Source organism: Plectropomus leopardus, chromosome 9, assembly GCF_008729295.1.
Source record: "Plectropomus leopardus isolate mb chromosome 9, YSFRI_Pleo_2.0, whole genome shotgun sequence".
Taxonomy (NCBI): Eukaryota; Metazoa; Chordata; class Actinopteri; order Perciformes; family Serranidae; genus Plectropomus; species Plectropomus leopardus.
Genome location: NC_056471.1, coordinates 11,415,559 through 11,432,340, shown reverse-complemented (window position 1 = coordinate 11,432,340; position 16,782 = coordinate 11,415,559). Strand labels below are relative to the sequence as shown.

The 16,782-nt window shown below is 40.4% G+C and overlaps 2 protein-coding genes across 3 annotated transcripts in view; both read left to right on the top strand.

Moving 5' to 3' along the window:
- ppp2r2ba (protein phosphatase 2, regulatory subunit B, beta a) overlaps window positions 1-4,314 on the top strand; it is a 59,484-nt gene extending 55,170 nt beyond the window's left edge. For both annotated transcript variants that reach the window (XM_042492948.1, XM_042492949.1), the window contains exons 8-10: window positions 170-261; window positions 355-478; window positions 2,332-4,314. In XM_042492948.1, the coding sequence (XP_042348882.1) occupies window positions 170-261; window positions 355-478; window positions 2,332-2,487 (372 nt within the window). In that variant the 3' untranslated portion in view covers window positions 2,488-4,314. The remainder of the gene's footprint in view (window positions 1-169; window positions 262-354; window positions 479-2,331) is intronic.
- A 2,334-nt stretch (window positions 4,315-6,648) lies between these two features.
- gpr151 (G protein-coupled receptor 151) lies at window positions 6,649-7,950 on the top strand. The gene has a single exon (XM_042492847.1). It carries the CDS (start codon window positions 6,649-6,651, stop codon window positions 7,948-7,950), a length of 1,302 nt encoding a protein of 433 aa, XP_042348781.1.
- The last annotated feature ends 8,832 nt before the right edge of the window (window positions 7,951-16,782 follow it).

Sequence of the window (16,782 nt, the reverse complement as noted above, 5' to 3'; positions counted from 1 at the left end):
AGCTACGCCTCCACCTGCTACCGTGCATCTTAGCGTGGGTCACCAGGTCTGGAGGGATTATTGAAACTAGGGCATATGGCAGTGCAGCTTAAGGTCGTACTTTACTTTAGATGCTGGGAAAGTGTGATTGTAATCCACCACCTACATTCTTGTTTTGTTTGTTTTTCAGGTTCACGATTATTTACGTGGCAAACTTTGTTCTCTGTATGAGAATGACTGCATCTTCGACAAGTTTGAGTGTGTCTGGAATGGATCAGACAGGTAAGCTTTATTTCTTCCAATCCATACATCCATTTATCCATCCATGCATCTATCTATCTAAATAACTCTCCGCTATCCTCTGTTCCTCCTCAGCGTCATAATGACCGGCTCCTACAACAATTTCTTCCGCATGTTTGACCGAAACACCAAACGCGACGTCACACTGGAGGCGTCCAGAGAGAACAGCAAACCCAGAGCCATTCTCAAGCCTCGCAAGGTACAGCACTTCCCATCCGTACAAGTTATACAGACCATACACCAGAAAACTTCAAAAAGACAAAAGTCTGACAGCCTCTCACATCTCAAGACAATGTGAGTTTTTAGTCACAGACTATAAGATTTTGCAAAGATTGGGAATCTTGTGAGGTCACTAGTTTCAAGACTACAACTAGATTCCTCTTGAGATCATTTTCCATCTTGCTCCTGGCGGAAAATATCACCAAAAACTCCTTTTAAAAAATATGACATGATAGAACACATAACTCTACATAACACAAAATAAAAGGCATCATATGCCAACAGGATTGTTGTCATTTCAGCATCGATATAACTTAAGAACTTAAATTTTGGATTTTGTCACCTCAACTCGCTACCAGACTCCTGTTAGTTAACTACGTTTATTAAAATGAAAAGAGACTGTGGGGATGAGAGGTTAACTGTTCCAAAACTTAATTTTCACACTGAAATAAGTGTCATTTGGTGGATCCAGTACAAGCCAAATTAAAAAACATCTCTTAACAACTCCACCAGTTTCTCCTCCTTTGCCACAGTACAAGAGAACGTTGTTGCACCTCTCCTGAGTCCCCTCCATGTTTACTGTCTACCTGGTTTGGTTTGCATGTTAGAGAAAACACACCTGATGGTCACTGAAAATGCTGACATCATTGAATTTCAGTATTTGCCGGAGCCAAGACTATAAAGCTACAATAATATTAAACATGGGTACAGGTAAAACTGTCATGATTTTACTCAGACACTGGATATTTGTCTGTGACAGTGAAATCAACTGAAAGGTTATTTGGTGGAAATTGTAAGGCCAGCATTACCTAATATCTGGAGGTCCTAAATTTAGGGCAGCTAGATCTGAGCATTGCCAGGGTGTCTCTCCAAGTGAGGAAAAGTTAAAGATACCTTATTTGGCCTCAGATTAGTATTTTTAGATGTCCTGATGACTGGAAATCTTCATAGTTAAGCTACGATATAATTATATTATCTAGAAATCAAAACACACCTGCATTACATTTATATAATGGAATATAAAACCTCTTCTAAAGTAGAAGAAAGTTCAATCCATCCACATTAGATATTTGGCTACCTTTGTTCTTTTACATTGTTTTTATTCACAGCAAGCAGAGTAGTTAGGCTGGTAAACGTCTTCACAGTAAACTAATGTCTATTTCTAAAAGCTAAAGCTGCACCAATCAATATTTTATATGAACAATGGGTCAAATAACCACATGTAATGTGAAAGAGGCCACTCAAAGTGGTGAACCTGCAGAGAATTACCATCTAACATGACAGATGCTCTCAGCTCTACAGAGCATTTTAGCTCATTGTTTTGATTTTATGGCCTTTACTGTCCTTGTTCACTCTCTCACTAACTTCAATTTAAACCAGTGCTGATTTAGCAAAGAAAAAACTGTGAGAAACCTCCTGAATTTTACCTTTCTGGCAATAAATTGATGCTCAAATTTAGCAACATGCCGGTATACAGAGTGGAGCAGCTAAAAAGCCACATATTTCCCTTAGGGGTTAGTGGGAAAAAAAACTAAAATTGGAGTGAATTTTGGGCATAATCGTTGGGTGGCCACAAACATGACCCCAAATAAATAATAATTTTTTCCTTGTGTTTCCTCGATTTGAAAATAGCTTGCAAATTTTTTTTGCCAAATCTACTTTACAAGGTGATATGATATCAGTTTTGCATTTCGCAACTTGTGGCGGCGACCCTAAATGGGCAAAAACATTAAATACGGTTTCAACATGACTAATATTCAATGTTAATTTATGCCTTAAAAATTGTGCACACTCATATCTTAACGCTTCTCTATCCCTGCTGTTGTCCTCCAGGTGTGTGTGGGTGGGAAGCGGCGTAAGGATGAGATCAGTGTAGACAGCCTAGACTTCAGCAAGAAGATCCTTCACACAACGTGGCACCCGCATGAGAACATCATCGCTGTAGCGGCCACAAACAACCTCTACATCTTCCAAGACAAGGTCAACTAAAGGGCAGTCTGCCCCTGCTGACCACTGACCCCCAACACATGAGGGGGCTGCAGGGAGAGCTGGAGCTGGAGAAAGACAGAGATGGAGCCCTTATCTACATCCTTCTCCTCCTCTCCCTATGTCTTGTTGCTGCCGGTCTTTAAGTTTGCCGCTCTGCTGAGGATGTGCAGAGATCGTATCCAGTGACTGAACTGAGGACAAATTTAAGAACCTGGATACAGCGTGAGGAAAAAGGTTCCCATAAATCAAGAATGGATTTTCATTCTTCATTTGACTTCTAATTTAATTTATTTAGCCATGCGGACACCTGGAGACGTGAATCCTGTGCAACAAGAGGATTGCTGCATGAATGACATGATGTAGCAGCCCTCCGGACCCTGCAGAACGGGGCTGGATGTGGGTACACTGAACATAAAGTAGAGCACACACAGACAGAACCCCTTGCTTTCATGACGGTGGCTCATTGTCATGTAGCAACAGTGCCCCCTCTCTTTCACTCTGTTCATGCTCCAGTGCATGTGATCAACCCTGCGGCCTCTAACTGAGGGGACGTTTCGGACAGTGCAACCTGCTGCAGAAATCCGACAAAAAGAGGAAGAGACTGTTAATCTCTGAACCCAGAAACTGAGAGTTTTCTCTGCCTGTGACACAACATGGTCAGTCTTTCTAGTACCGATTCTGTGTCTCCCTGGTGAGACTGCTGTAGTCTGTAATGTGAATGAAGCCCTTCCAGGCTGTGTCAATGGTTTTATTTAATGCTGTTGTTTTATTGAGTCCTTCGCTCGGTCAATGAGTCTGTTTAGAAGCTGTGGTGCCTTCTTTTGGTATGTGGGGGTTTGATGTAGAGGGAGCGGGAGGGGGGAGGGGACTGACTACAAGGCAGGAGTGTGAATGTTTCAAACGAAATGTTAACCTAGGAATTTTTCTTTTCTTTTTTTTCCTCTTTCTCTATAAAGGAAAATGTAAAAAAGTCCACTGAGGTCCCAAGTGGAAGAAAGTGCTTGAAGCGATGTAGTCATGATTACATTATAGCACCGGCTACTTGCTTGTGAGTTCAGGGGAGGACGCTGTGATATGTACAAAGTAATTGTTGCTCTTATCACATTGCAGTCAGTCTGATGTCATTAGTTCGCAAGAGACACGACAAAGCCACATTAAAATTTGATTTGCAAAATCCCTGTTGGAAAAGAAAAAAACACTCCTTGCCACATTTTTAACTTAATTGGATTGTACTGAAAATGATCTGTAGATGGTAGAGCAGTAAACTTTTCATGTTGAATTATTGACCTTGAGATTTCTTGGCGTAATATAATGCTAGCATAGCTCTTTCTGCATGCATTGGATCTGATTCTTATGAAACTGACAGCCTGCATATAGATATTTGGACATCTACAGATCATCTGAAGCACTATGCAAGTAAAATATTCAGCTTTCTCCGGAAGTTTTTAAAAAGGGTTTGATTTAAGGTTGCTGCGGTGCCTGTCCTTGTCTTATTGAAGATGGGTGACGCGGAGCAGTAGCAGGTTTGTATTTTGGCACTCGGCTCTGATCAGTTTGGAGTTCCTCATTTGTCTTAGATTTGTTTGAAGAGCCAACTCCCGTAACGAAAAGCAGTCAAAGGTCTAAATGAACTCCGTGAAATCAGGGAATTATTAAGTGTGATTCCTTTAAACAGTAATGTCTTCTAAACAACCTCCTTTGTGACACTTCTAATTGAAACAAAAAAAAAAACAACCTTTTATAGCTCAGAATGTATTGAAATGCAATTAATTACCATGCAGTCTTTATGCTTACTGGACTTTCTTTGAATAAAAAAGAATAAAGATGTGCAAGTTCAAAGCCTGTGCTGTTGGACCTCCTCTGTTAATGCTGCTGACTTAAAGCTACAGTTGGTGTCTTTTATAAAAATTTAATTTTTGTCATGTCAATGTGAAAAAAAATCCTCCAATTCCTTGCAGTGCTTCTAATGGCATTTGAAAGAACTGTCAAACTAAGCAGCACTGATTAAATGAGTCAAGATTCTGTTACTGCATTGCCTATTTCTCATGTCAAATGCTTTCACAACTCATATTTCAGTGTACTGTTTACTTGTAAAAAGAAAAATGTTTGCCCTGGCTGATGGGCAGTGCTCAGTTTTCAGCTTTATTTCCAACTAACAGCTAAAAAGTCGGCTAAAATCTGTTCCTGAAAAATTTGAGACAAGAAATAGACAATGCAGTACCAGAATCTTGATTCATGTGTGATCAGCGCTGCCTAGTTTCACAGTTTGACCACAGCTCAGGAGCAGGGGTTGACATTACTGACAGCTGCATTAGAGAGTCCTCCGCTCTGATAGTTGTTCATGTTCACATGCAGTGGATTCTTGCAAATGCCATTAGAAGCTCTATGAGGAGTTTGAGGTACATGGTTTTTGTCACAGATTATCTGTCTCATGTACTGTGTGAATGTAGTGACAGCTTCAGCAAATATGACAAAGTTATTTTTTATAAAGCTTAACAGTTACAGCTTTAAACTGAATGTGAATTCAGTGATTCATTGTTGCTTGTAGTGCGAGGGCGCCCTCTTGTGGATGAACGTCTATCTGTAGGTAAAAAAGAGGAGGGAACCTGACTTTAATCAACTGGACACAGTTGGTGGTTGATTTCAAATGAATAGCCACTGTCATAGTTTTCTTAATTTCTTGTGATTATTCATGTTTATTCATATTATACTAATTTACCATTATAAGCAGTCTGCTTCTAGACTGGGGGGGGGTCAGTACGAAAAGGTGGTAGTGTAACATTCTTTTACAATATGTTATAATATATCTAACAGTTATTCTTGCTATGACGTAGGCATTTCATGTTTTCTCCAAAAGCTAATGGGCATTGTTTTTTTAAGGTTTAGATCAAATTTAGGGCTTGGACGTGACCTCAGTAGGGGGGTCCAGGGGAATCCTCTCCTGGGAAAAAGCTCTAATTTGATGCTTTTTTATGCACTCTGGACCCTTATTTACATTCACAGTACCTATCTTAATTATTGTAAAGTTAAAACCTCAACAGGTGTCAAAACTGGGAGTACTTCAAAACTGCTATCATTATTCATGTATTGACTGGAGTTGTTTTTATGTGAACAGTGTTGGAAGTTAACTAAGTAATCTACTTTGGTACTGTACCTAAGTGCAGTTTTAAGGTTCATTACTTGAGTGTTTCCATGTTATACTAGTTTGTAGGCTACTTCTACTTCCCTTCATTTCAGAGGCAAATGTAGTACTTTTTACTGCACTACATTTATGTGACAGCTTTAGTTACTTTAAAGATTATTAATACAAAATATACATCAACTACGACTGCTGCAGTACTGGACGGGGAAACAGGAGTCCTGTAAACTGTCTCTGATTGGTCAGGTCTTGCCCCATTGTGTTTACTCACAATGTGAAAATACAACACTGCCATTTTCTTAAGTGACAATAAATCGCTCAAGGTGAAAATTATTCGGGGCTAAAGATGCCTGTGTTTGAGTTGGTGGGGCAGGAGGAGCATTTGGGGGGGGCATGCCCATGCCTAGAACCGGCCTCGAATATAAGAGTAGAAGCTGAAGGCTCCACACAGCTCATACAACCAATAACAGCATCCACCTGGATTGGATTGGATTGCTGTTGGATGCTTCAGACGTTAAATTTTGTGCACAGTTTGTAAAAAATTCTACAGTGCCTTTGCTACGATAACAAAAATATATTCCACAAGCAGTTAAATATTTCTTCGGAAACCTCACTGTTAGAAATTTAATACATTCATCTGTCGTACTGTGCACATTATGCAGAGTTTTTCTAATTGGCCCCGTGAGGCTGTGGTCGACGCACATTTTGTCAGCTGGGGACAGCAGCTGTCAATCAAACTGCATCTTTATAACCAGCAGCAGAAGCTGCATCATTGTGTCTCAGGATAAACCCGGGGACAGACAAGAGCTCCACTGTGATTACTGATCCTTAATCAATGCCCTCTCTGATGCGATTATTCTAACCGGATTAGATTCATAGACTTCATAGATATATTAAATCTCTCTTTTGAGCACTTCAGTCTTTGGAAATCTTCTATCCAGAACCTTTTTTCTTCTCCTCCTGGCTGTCTTTAACTTTTCTTATCTGTTCTTCTCACATAAGCTCGCCATCTTTTGGAGAAGATGGATACGCTGAGTGGGAACAATGCGACAGTGGTGAACAGCTCCATAGATAAGTGGCCATTCAATGAGCGTGGCTCGCATCAACACCTGGACCCCAGGGAGCTGAGGGTCCTGGTGCCGGCTATTCTTGGAGTCATCTGTGTCTTGGGTGTGGCTTGCAATCTCACTGCGATGGTCATCTTGCTCTCAAACGCTCACAGGGGCAAACTATCTCTCATCAACTCCCTCATTTTCAACCTGATGTTTGCAGACGGGCTGGTGCTGCTGTTCACGGTGCCTTTCAGGGCTGCATCTTACTCCAAAGCTAGCTGGAATCTGGGCTGGGTGGTGTGCAAGACGGCCGACTGGTTCCTTCAGTCCTGCATGGCAGCAAAAAGCTTCACAGTGGCTGTCATGGCCAAAGCGTGCTACCGCTACGTGTCCAACCCCACCAAGCAGGTGAGCATCCACATGGGCTCCATCCTGGTGGTGTTCTTCTTCATCTGGCTTTCCGCCTGCTCCGTCACCATCCCTCAATGGCTGTTTGCGACGCTGCAGAGAGAGATCCGCGGGCTGGTGTGTGTGCTGGTGGTTCCGCCTGAAGCCCGGGACTTCATGGCTGTGTATGTCAAAGCGTACCCCCTGGGGGTCTACTGTGCACCTCTCAGCTTTGCTCTCATGTATTTCTGGAGGGCTTATGGCCAGTGCCAGCGCCGCTCCAGTAAAACACAGAACCTGCGCACACAGATCAGATCCAGGAAGCTCACTTTGATGCTATTCAGCCTGACAGTGGCCATGGCTATTCTCTGGCTTCCACAGTGGGTGGTGTGGGTTTGGGAGCGTCACATCGCAGAGAAGGAAATCGAAGGAGCTCAACCGCTCGTCTCCTCTCTTCCACCTCTTCTAACCCTCTCTGCTCAGCTGCTCACCTTCTCTCTGTCGCTGGTTAACCCTCTTATCGTCCTCTCCCTCTCTGAGGAGTTCAGGGAGGGCTACAGGGGGCTGTGGAGGCGCCTCACTCTGCGCAAACAACCTCCTCCAAAGCCAAAACCCGGACCTCACACCCCTACAGCTCTTAAGTCGCCTTGTCCCAGACCAGAGACTTCTGCCCATCTTCAATCAAGCTCCAGCCAGGGTCCCAGCAGAGAGGCTCAGCCCCAGCCAGAGCAGGGAGGAGAGAGAGAAGCAGACGGGGCGAGCCTCAAAGATGGGATTGTCTTGCCTGATGTGGAGCAGTTCTGGCATGAGAGGGAGACTGGATTGCACACAGAGGAAAATGATCCAGTGCCATGGGAGCACCAAAACAAAGAGGAGGGAAAATAACAACCACCTTCCAGCTGATCTTCAATACAATCCTCAGATAGCAGACAAGAGACGTGGGTTGAATGGACTGCTGAGCGCATCACCGTAAATAAATTTGTATTCTGTCAACTGTGTTCATGGTATTATTCAAAGGTAAGACGTACAATCAGTGTGGAATACCAGAGTGGACTATAAATAGAGCATTATCATCTGCATATATGATAAACATTATACATAATGTTGTCTTTTTATTGTTAAAAACAGAGGAAGAACTACATTTAAATGAGTGTAAGATGGGTTTTGGTGGCTGTAAATTAAAGTTTGTGGCAACAATGACAATGTAAATTCAGTACACAGTAGTATATCTATAAATATTTTCAGTATAACGTGTGGTGAATGAATATTGTAAATACAGTTTACTCTTAGTATTTCGACACAACACTGTCTCTTAATTAACAACTGGTGTGCTGCAAGAAATCCCCTGTAGGAAACCTTAATTGGAGGTCGACATTAACTCTTGTGCAATCATTGTTTGAAAATATTAGTAATGTTGAAGAAGGCAGTTTTTAGTGTTAAAGTACGAGTCTGTGTTTCCAGTCCTCTGTTGTGAGAGATTATTTTGTAATTACCGTGCATCGAAATGTGTTTCCAATAAAGACAATTCTAGAAGTGTTGCCTGTGTGATAAAATTGTCTTGTGGTGTCAAAATGATACAGATTATAAGTAAAAGCTAGATGTACAACTGCTTTTTTTGTGAGTATCTGTGTTTGTATCAATCAGGGATGTTCTAGTAATTGGTTCAATCAATGACACACACACACACACACACACACACACACGTAGAGTTGAGTCTTAATGAGATGGATCAGACATCAGCGGATGGTTTCCTGCTGACATCAAGTCATTAAAGATATTTTCATAAGGGCATCCATTAGAATTGCCAAGGGTTCTAATTAGGGGTAAAGAGCTTTCGTCTGAACTCAGATGGAGCCGTGTCAGTGGACTCACCTCTGTGGGAGCCTCATAAGGAATTCTCTATCCATTGATCTGAATATGCATGATAGGTCAAAACCTCACAAGTAAAGGGATGAACAACATAAGAGCAAACCGCGCCTGAGCTGATCCGGGATCGATTTGTCCGTCCGATGTAACAGAAACCCAGCTGTGCTCAAATCAAACATGTTTATTTCTACATTTTAAATAAAGTTAAACATATAAGATTGGAGGAAAAACATTTAAGAGTAGAGGCAAATTTTAGGACGTAGGGGTTATCCTCAAGATCCCTTGCACCTCTTTTTATTCCCTCCCCTCCCTTATGACATTTTCCTCTCATCAATCATTTACGTTGACCTTTTATCGCCAGAGGCAACTACCTCAATCAGAGCAACACTTAACTATAGTATAACTCAGCATCAGTCCCTGGGGTAGTGACCTGGCCATAAACACTGAAGGCAAAAAGCTATGCACTCATTGTTGGACTGCAGTTTTAACCTTCACTGTATAAACAGAGAATTTGTTAAAGGTTATTGAACAGCAACAACATAAACACAGTATCTGTGGACATTAATGATACCATCTTTAAATACACTATGTGACCACTATTTCTAGCTGGTACAGTTTGACACCTCTGGCTCTGGCGTTTACTCTGGTAAATGAGCCGGTAAATTTGCAGTTGTGGGATTTCATCCAATTTCAGCAGAAAGGCCTAAAGCTGATAATAACTGGTAAACAACGGATGCAATATAGGACATCCCATATTAAAGACTTATTACATGCCTTTTTGAGCTCCTGCATACCTATGGTGCACCAGCACAGGTGCTTTCACTTGTTTTTCATGATTAACGTGTGAGCATGCACTTGACTCACACCTCCCTGGCTCACTTTGCACCATCATAGGCCTTTTTCACAGAGGACATATTGACATGTAACAATAGGAAAAGCACACAATGAACGATGGCTGAATTTTAGTTAAGCTGCTTCAGTTTCCAGGTCCTAGTCCTATGCATACTGGCTCACTATGTTTACATGCACACTAATATCCACTATTATTTAAATATGACAGTATTCTGAATTTCATACAGCTTATGTAAACAGCACATTTGGTTTGGGTAGTATGAATTAGGCCTTTTCCGAATGCAGCATTTTTTTAAATTAAAAAATGTGGAATATGACATGTCTCGGTTGGGGTTTTTAACCACAGTTTGCAACACACAGCCTCCTGCGTGTTTCACAGTCTGCTCTGTGCGTTGTACACGAACCAACAATTTGTAAGAAAGTGGTGCATAGGGGCATGCCCGAAAGGAAAGCCCAAATTTTTGGTCCGAAAAAGAAACACAACTACTTTTAAACATAAAGACTTGGATATTTCCAGGTTTTTGAATATGGATGAATGGGAAAACACTGACCTTCTGACGAGGTTGTTGAAGGAATGGAAGATGAAGGCTGTATTTGACTAGTTGTACAGGTCCATCACCAGTGGAAAACATTAAAAAATCCTATCTTGATGCAGAGAAGGAAAATGGTACATGCAGCTCCAGTTGTTCCACTTTTCCATATTTTGACCTGATAAATGACATGTTAGGACACAATAATCAGAGTATGCACAACTATAAACAAGCATAACTATGTAAACAACCTAGTACAAATGGAAATTTTTTTCAGAGTAGGGCAAAAACCAGGGTATTTACCATAGCGCACACAGTCACTGTTTGTTTTTTTGCGATCTCTCTGTAGCCATCTTACCAAGTCAATTTTTTCATTTTATTTTGTGCAGCAGTGAAGCTAATCTATTTCTTCGGAGGAGGATGTGTGACAAACGTGTGCATCATGACACTCAAAAATAAAGCATTTGCTTTGAACATACTTCATTTGATCATGTTTTAGTGTATGAAAAGTGGCTTTGGATTTTTCAGTGGTGACCTACGCTTTTGAAAGCCCCTACACGCATGGTACATGTTTGCAGGTATTTCCAAATATTGCATCTAATTATGCTGCTTTTAAATGGAACCTATGTGCTCGTGGTTACGACATGGAAAGTGGAGTACACAATAAGCTTGGCATTCAACAGTCAGGCCGTGAGAACAACGCTGTTAGGCAACAGCAACATGGACGCTGCTGTCGGCAACTAGAAGCTACCAAAGGCTTCCATTTGAGCAAGATATCAAAGGGTTATCGTACTGCGTTGTGCAGGAAATGCAAAGGCATAACGATAGAAGAAAAAGACAAAACTGTTGGGAATATCAACATTTTCCTTCGACATATAATAAAATTACAAAGAAAAACTCCATACGACTAAAATAACACTACATTAACTACACACCACTGAAAAAAGAACCCCCATGTCCTCTGCCGTTTCTGAAAAAGTCAGCAAACATGTCACAACTCATGAACTTGCAGATTACAGAAAATGTCATTTCACAAGGTCGTGAGTACCACAACACGCAGTGTTCATATAGACTCTTCTCATGAACATGGGGTGCATTCATGAATCCAATGTGACCCTTTACATGAAAATGAGGGGCTGTTGTTCAAAGAAACTGGTTAAATCAATCAAACATTCACTCTGCTGCTCCATCTCCAAAGCAGAGCGCCCAGTTTGTGCTAGAATGCGCTTTGTCACTGGGAGTGAGTATTTACGAATGCACCCCATGCAGCACTACTCCATTATAAGTCAGCATTAGACCGTGACTGTCTGACCGCCATCTCCAGCTCCCTCCTGTTACTGTGGTTGCACCTGTTCGGACACCTCACACATTTATCAGACTTATTGTGTCTGAAATCTTTCAGTCACTCACTCACTATTTCTTCCACAAATGTACCCACAGCACTCAGACACTAAAAGATGCATTTATGGGAATTAAACATGTAAATAATGAGTGATCCAGACACAGCCACCACTTCATTTTGTGTAAGTAAGTTTGTAATTCTAAGCACAACCCTGCCAAGGTACAGCTTGAGTGTAATCAGCAGAATGCAGGTGTGCAGGGTGACTCGGCATTTTTCCAGCCGGACCTCGATAGGTCAAAGTGTGACTAATGACCTTCTCTATTAGAAGAAAAGCAGCGCCTCATTTCACAGGCTCTGCAGCTGCCTACAGCGTTTAAAAACAAATGAAGAATTTACTGAAAATGCACAACAGATAAGTATAGTTTTTCATTACAGAATATATTTTACATTGCATGAGTATACAGTTTTACTCTAAAAACAGCAGACAGAAGCAATGGTTTAGCAGTACTGCTATGATGCATAGAAACTGGTGTATAAGCTGGGCTGCTTTAAGCCCCGACAAAGGGTAGCAAAATGTTTATTTCAACAGAAGTTCAAGTTCAAAGGCCTTTTTGGCATGAGAAACATACTGTATGTTCGCATTACCAAAGCAAGTGTGAGATGTAAACAAAACATGTAAGTATAATAAGAAAAGGTCTGCTAGACATTTATTTATATAGACATCGTTGCTGATTGGGTTAGCCCTTTGACACGATCTACCTCTCCTGCCTCTCCCTACCAGGAGAAAACATACCTCAAACCCATTTCACACTGTTTTGAGGAAACGTGTCGTTCAATCCGGAAACGGTGAAAAATGTTTTTGAGATTGAACATGCCCCTGGTGTTTGCCCTTAGTTGTCATATTTGGTATTGGTGCATGGATTTTTTTTTTTCCCCCTGCAGATTATTTTACTAAAAAGCAGCACAGAAATTAAAAACTACTTATGAAAATGCAAAAGAAAAAAAATGAATAAAGAAGAGACATATTATTAATTTATGATTTAAAAAACCTCAGCATAAATGAGGACCTGATGAAAGAAAATTTGTGAAAAAAATAAGCGAGGTAATCAACGTTACAAGTGGATAAACAAGCCCGGCTTAATTAGGTCATTATACAAGGCAGGGGAGCTTTCAGCAGGTGAGATCCTCTCCTCACTGCCCTCCTGGCTGCGCCCCCCATCCCGCTGAGAGTGGAGGCGGGGGTGTCACCCCTGCGTTTTATCCCTCAGCCAATCATCATCTCTAATAAATGAAACTCCACAGGAAGTGACATGCTTGCTCACGCTAATTATGCTCAGCAGGAGGGGCTGGCTGCAATTAAGCCACATGCTAAAACCCTGTGCCTGCCAATGCCACATCTCCCTCTGAGTCACAGCTACCTTCACCTCCCTTTGGTCCTGTGGAAGATCACCTGGCTCTGCAGTCCGCAGAGAGCAGACCTGAAAGTGTGTGCATGTGTGTGTGTTGGAGAGAGGTTGGTTCAGGGGGTCTGGCCTTGGTATTTAGCAGTCTTTTGATTAGAATAAATCAGAGAGCTTTCATCTCAGTGAAAGATGTGGAGATTTAAAGGGCAGGCACCTTTTAACATTTTCCAGCGGGGGGGGGGGGGTCATTTGAACCTATACATACACTATCGGTCTATAATCGATCGTTTAAAAAGCAAAGGAATGTGTTTGACATGAAAGGCCTCCTCTAGTAACAACACAACCAAAAAACAACTTTCTCCTATAAGGAAATCAAGGAAGTGACTTTATTGTACCATTTTAATCTGGCATAAAACAGTATAATGACTAAAGATGTAATAAAGCCGCGGAAAGTAAGCACCTACCAGTGGAGGAATGCAACAAAGTACCAAAAAACTTCAAATTAAAACCTTATACAATTAGAAGCCCAGTCCCTTTTACTAGCCCAGTTTATTTTGAAGGCCTGTCTCAATCAGCGGCCCAGTTTAGTGACCATGCAGTTCATTTTTATAGAAATTTGTTGGATTTATAAAACTTGTTTGTTGGCTACCTGCTAGGGCGACTGTTAGTTAGCTGCTTAAATTGCACACGCAAATATAAATGTTTAAACTGTTGTCAATATGGACATGCTACACACATCATTAGCTTAGTAAGAGTCTCTACAATTCACTTATTCTGTTAAGTTTACTGACACCATGAGCACCAAAGTGTAAAAGACAGTATTACCGGCACAGTTAACAAAAAAGACACAGAAAAGAGACAAATAAACTATTTTTTAAAAAGCTAGGAAAGAATGTCCAGTGAACTATATTTATAATTATCATAATTCTATATTTAAAATTATTCTACATAATTAAATTAATTTTTAATCTTTTTTATCCAGGTCATTTCTTACTTTGTATTTATTAAATTTTTTCAGCTTTTTTACTTTCTCTTCTTTTGGGGTTGTTTGTTTTGTTTGTGTTTGTTTGAGATTTTATGGGCAAACTTTTGAGTAATTTCTTCGTACTTTTCACAGATTTCTTTCTAATCCCTGGGTCATTTCTTATTCTTATTTCTGTCAATTGTCACTGTTACTCCACTACATTTCCTAAATAATATGTATGCTTCCTTACTACAAAATGGGGAAAGAAGGGAGGAGGGGAAAGACAGGCAAATGATGGTATGGGAGGGAATGAAAAACTACAGTTAGTTCTTTAAATCCTTTTGCTAAAAAAAGACAATAAAAAATTAATTCACATAAGAATCTCGATTGTCGTTTTTAACGATTCGGAATCGATTCAAAAATCCTAAACATCGATAATAGACTGTGTTTACTAAATATAGTCTATCCCTAACCGTCTAAAACTTTTATCAATCAGAAAAGTCTTAAAAATCCTGAGACAGTTTTTCGGATCGTCTTACTTTTTTCGCCGGTGAAAGCTGAGCCGTTCAGAGGGATGACTGCGATGCATCGTAGCTCTTTTAGAAGCCTCAGTATCCAGACGGAGAATTAGGATGCTTTACGGGTCCTTGGTCAACAAATCCACAAAAATAGATCCGATATTGGGTGTCTTCCGACCATATTTTATCCATATTTCGATAATAAAAGTACATTAGCATCGATGCTAAACGCCATATTGGTTTCCCATGATTCATTTGGAGAGAGGTCAGAGGTTTGTTTCGGTCTTGTCCACCAATCAAAAGACGATCAGATAGTTTTTATGTTTACGTCATCTGGAGCAAACTGCACTGTGATTGGCCTAATCCTCCTCTATCTATCGCTCTGTGTTAATGGCAGCGCCTCGTGCATTAGAATAAACTCTGGTCGCCCGATAACAACAACAACAACAACAACAACAACAACAACAATAATAATAATAATGAGACAAGGGTAAATCAGGAGACAGTTTAACAAGCAGCAGGGCCTCATATGGATGTAAACTCTGTTCACTGCAGGCAGAGCAGGCAGGTGAATCAGGGCCCTCTCTGAAGTGTCAGGAGTGTGTTGTGGCCCTCTGCAGCATCCCAGAGAGGAGCTGCTTTGCAGAATGGCACAGATAATGGGATACACAAACAACTGCAAAAGAAAAACAATGGGACTTTTTAAAAAAAAAAAAAAAAAAAAAGTGTGTCCATTTTTTGAACTATAATAACAACATTGTTTATTTTTTCACTTTCTGATTTCCAACACTTGGGAGAAAGGTTCAGAAGGTTTTCTACAACAAAAAAACCTTGTACATAATAAATCCTCCATAATTTCATACGCACTTTGCTTTCATAACATAATATGCTACTGACAAAACAGACTGGAGTAGATCCTGAAATTACACCTCCTATATTTTGAATTGGGAATCGATTTTTAAATCAGAAATAGTTTCGAATCAAGAATCGATTCCGAATCGAATCATGACCCCAAGAATCGAAATCAAATCGAATTGTGAGATACTGAAAGATTCACACCCCTACTATTTTTCTTCAAGAGTAATGTGTGCTCCATCTGAAGGTGGTGTATGTTACAAACATAATCTTCAGAATTTTGACTGCTTACTTTTTTATTTGCAGCACTAAAGTATATTGAATATAATAAAATTACTTTTGATATTAATGTGGTAAATAACAGATACTTTACTCAAGTAATATTCTAATTGGCAACCAAAGTCTTTTTCACGTACTTCATTCAACACCACACCCTGCTCAGCTGTATGGCTCATTTAGCATCTTTCGGCTCTTTGTTTTGGTTTTTAGGTCCAAACATATTTTGTTTCGTCTTCCTGCTCTCACCAGGTCATTTTTTTCAGACAAAGCATTGAGCTTTTTTTAGTTGAGAAGTTGTGATGAACCCGCCATACCTTACTGTTAGCCTGCCTGTTATAGCACGGCAGACATGATGACATTTGGCTACGTAAACTGTGGCTCAATTATTTTGCATTTAGCAACTACAGAGACACTAAAATAGTGCAAATAGAGGAGAGTAAATGATGGCCTTATGTGCTTCAGGTGGCCAAAATCACAACTCCTCGCTCTTTTCCTGCTTCATGTGCAAACAAGCTACTGTTCGCGTGCACGTTTACCATTACAACTTGACAATGTGGTGCCAAGTGTGTTGTTGTGCTTCCTGGTTGTTATTGCTGCCCCCAAGTGGCCACAACAAATACAACTAAAGTTGAAGTTTTTTCCCCCAAAAAATATTTAGCCTTTTTAACACAGTCGATCCAATACTCACCTGTTCGAGACTGTCAAACTCCATGATTATTGTCGAGCTGTATAGCCTAACTATATGCTATTACAACACACAGAGGGTGCATGATGCATTACTCCTCCATATCTTTACATTGCTAAGAGTTGTGTGCTGCTATATTTATGCTCTGAACACTAATGGAACTAATGAACAGCTTATTTCACAAATTAATTAATGTATTCAAGTGCTCAGCAAGTTACATACCATTATTCAACAAAAAAACCCTTACACTCTCTGCCCATGATAAAATGAGTTTGACACCCCTGGATAGATATTTCAACCTTATCTTTCTTAAATAAAATAAAAAATTTAAAAAAAAAACAGAGACCGCTTAAATCACATCCCTCCACAGTGTTAAGCATGACAATTATATATCTTCTTTTTTTTTATTTTACTTACTATTGG